Consider the following 2,979-nt stretch of genomic DNA (forward strand, 5'->3'; position numbering starts at 1 on the left):
GATTACACAAAAAATACTTCTACCGCACAAAACCTGAAAAAAAATACGAAAAATTTCAGATAGCTTACCAACATTTCCCAAAAATATATTTAAATTTGATGGATCGTTTTAAAATTGAAACTGAAATAATGCTCTAATACTAAGAAATAATCAAAACAAGTCACTCAGCACTGTTACTCTTTCAAAGGAATCGACCCTTTTAAAAGAGTATACTCAAGGTTGAATTTTTGAAAAATCTTTGTTGGTGAAATACGTACCCCTAACAAATATAGCTGCTACAAACACAGGTTTTGTTCTTGGAATATGAGATTTTCAGCAAACGTATTTAGAATGTCTCCTACACAAACCTTTAACAGAATTAAGTTTCACTGAAAAGCCTGAGATATTGCAAATCCCATAAAAAAAAAACATTTTGACCCGATTTCACCCCTACTAAAGGTAAGTTTTTTGAATGATTTGGCAAAAACTAGCCACTCCAGCCGCAATAAATAATCATCGCAGCGAACAAAAAAGTATATTTCAAAGACAGGCCAGACAAAGGGGGTTGACACTCGATCATTCTGGAATAATTCTGGGTTAATTCTGGAATGAACGGAATGACGATGATGATTCTAGCAAAAATGATCAAGTGCGGGTAAGAGTGTAACTGTCATAATATTTATCTTTTCAAACCAAAACATGTTGCGGTGCTCTGCAGCATTGGGACCTGGTAGGACAACAGAACCGGCGGTTGTTCTGTACTGTTTCGGTGCCGGAGACATCCAGAGCAACGGCCGGATTGGCCTTCACTTGAATCTGCACAATCCAGGTGTTGGCCATAAGACGAGGTTGGCAATATTGAAATTGCTCAGTGGTTGTTGAGTGGATTTTTTTAAACTGACTTTCAATTTCGGATTTCCCTGGACAGCATCTATGTGGACCAGCTGCGTACCGGCGAGGCCAACGTGCTAGTTATTCCGGTGGAAGTTGAGCCAGCGCATCCACGAGCAGACTTGGAAGCGGTTGAGGGACTTGTTTGGGCCGTTGATAGTGAAGGAAGCGACTGAGCTGTGGTGGCGGAGATTCCTAGGACGAGTCGGAGGAGGAGTTTGCGAGGAGGCTGATGCCGACGGGCAGGACTTTGAAGATTAACGAGAAAGATGAGCGGGAGATGTTTCAAAACAAGTGTGATATTTTTGTGAGATATGAGTTGAAACAATGGAATAATTAAAGTACTTTTTTTGAACCTTTAGGAACGGCGTCAAGACGTGCATGCCGACCGAGATCGTCATGGACAAAATCACCGAAAAGCAAACGGAAAATCAGACGCAGTTTTCCTACATCGATTCGCTCAAAATGGAAGATTTCGACTAATGGATTCTAGAAATGTATAAAGCGCCTGGGACGTGCTGAAGTGCTACCGAAGTGGGCATTATACGGAATCACACAACTAAAGTGCTGCTACCATGCTCCAAGGGAATTGAATAATTTCCGGCTTCACCCAGTACATTTCCCAACGGTTCTAAAATTTGCCGCGCGTTTTTACGACCTGGCCCAGTACAACATGCTCAACTCCTATCTGTACAAGACGCTCAAGTGAGCCTTATTCAAAGTGGCCGCCTTCATGAAGGTCATTATCCTGCCGCTGCGCGAGTCTGGCGATTGAACGATCCGCGAGGCCATCATCTTAGGCAGCACTTTAATCTCGACGAACATCCCGATACTGCACACCTCAGAACTTCGAGGACCAGTTACGCAATGGCGAGTTCAACGTGCGTGCTGGTCGTTCCGGTGGAGATTGATTCTGTCATCGTATTGGGCCACACCGCCCTCGTCGTGCTGTTGAACATAAGCGACTGATGTTATGTCCCATACTGCACGTACTCGGAGTGGTCAGTCGGGGCCACCGGATGACCAGCGAAAGAAAGCAAAAATCGACAGCTTGACCATCTGGAGCCTGGACGTCGATGACGAACCAACTTTAACCCTCTTTCATGATCTCCGAAACGCCGCGTACTAAAATAAAACCTGAGGCACGAAGAAATGCACTCTTTGTCCCGCAATGAGTTCTAGCATCCAACAACAAATCGTCCGCGGTGGACTTCCGAGCGCTTTCCGCGAATCGTGCGCAATCCGTACCTGTGGATGATCTTGGCGATTGAAAAGACTCGAGCTGAAGCGGCGTCGGGAGCAGCTGATCAAGATTTTCCAGAGTTCAGTGTTTGAGGTGTTCCTTCTGGGATAGACGATTACTGGTTGACAGAAAGAGCCACAACATGGCGGACAGTGTAATGTAATTTGATGATATTGTTAAATAAAGTTTGATTAAATTGAGTTGGTTTAATTTTAACCAACACGGTGACGTAACCGCATCGGCATTGTAAGTTTTAGATGGGGTTGCTGGAGCGGAACCTACGGAAGCGATTTCTGGTGTTCCAGCTGAGGACTCAATGGACATTGATATTCAACATTGATCAGCTGGACAGCGGTCATCGTCCGCAATCTATCGGCTCGTCCAAGGGCATCCCAGTCCACTCAGCGAGCCGGGTTGGGTTACCATTCTGATCAACAACGTTCTCCTCGGATGATGAACTCGAAGTTTTTATTCACAACTTCCTGGCCACGCACGCCGTGATCCGAAAGGCTACGTCGGAGAAGAGGACTTTGCAAGTGGTCATCAAGTACCACCAGGAAGGCTGACACGATGATCGCTAAACCGGAAGCGGCTGTTTTGGTCTTTGCGATGTTGAAGGATGTCTTCTTCTGGATGAACACATCATGGTTCCGGAAGTCCAAGCGCAAGCGCTTTCTTAAGCAGCTGCACAACTCGCATCTCGAGATCGTGCGCATGAAGTCACTTGCGCGCTGTTACATTGCCGATCAGCTGCTCGATGATTATACTCACTCCAGAGCCGGTTCCGGAGCGTATCTTGCTAGAAAAGAAAGTCAAACCATAACTGAGAGGGGAAGAAAATGTTTTTGCTGCTAACTGCTAAAACT

At 45.4% G+C, this 2,979-nt stretch overlaps 1 protein-coding gene across 1 annotated transcript; it reads left to right on the forward strand.

Annotated features, from left to right (window-relative positions):
- Positions 1-543: 543 nt before the first annotated feature.
- Positions 544-2,977, forward strand: LOC120413684 (bystin-like). Its single transcript, XM_039574612.2, has 2 exons — positions 544-1,164; positions 1,233-2,977. Exons 1-2 carry the CDS (start codon positions 1,103-1,105, stop codon positions 1,351-1,353), a joined length of 183 nt encoding a protein of 60 aa, XP_039430546.1. The 5' UTR covers positions 544-1,102; the 3' UTR covers positions 1,354-2,977.
- The last annotated feature ends 2 nt before the right edge of the window (positions 2,978-2,979 follow it).

The sequence above is a fragment of the Culex pipiens genome, chromosome 3 (genome assembly GCF_016801865.2).
Source record: "Culex pipiens pallens isolate TS chromosome 3, TS_CPP_V2, whole genome shotgun sequence".
NCBI lineage: Eukaryota > Metazoa > Arthropoda > Insecta > Diptera > Culicidae > Culex > Culex pipiens.

Bases quoted from the DNA above. Each gene is read 5' to 3' on its own strand.
- LOC120413684 (XM_039574612.2), top strand. From the start codon at position 1,103: ATGCCGACGGGCAGGACTTTGAAGATTAACGAGAAAGATGAGCGGGAG. The intron at 1,165-1,232 runs GTGTGATATTTT...TTGAACCTTTAG, and splicing joins CGGGAGATGTTTCAAAACAA to GAACGGCGTCAAGACGTGCA.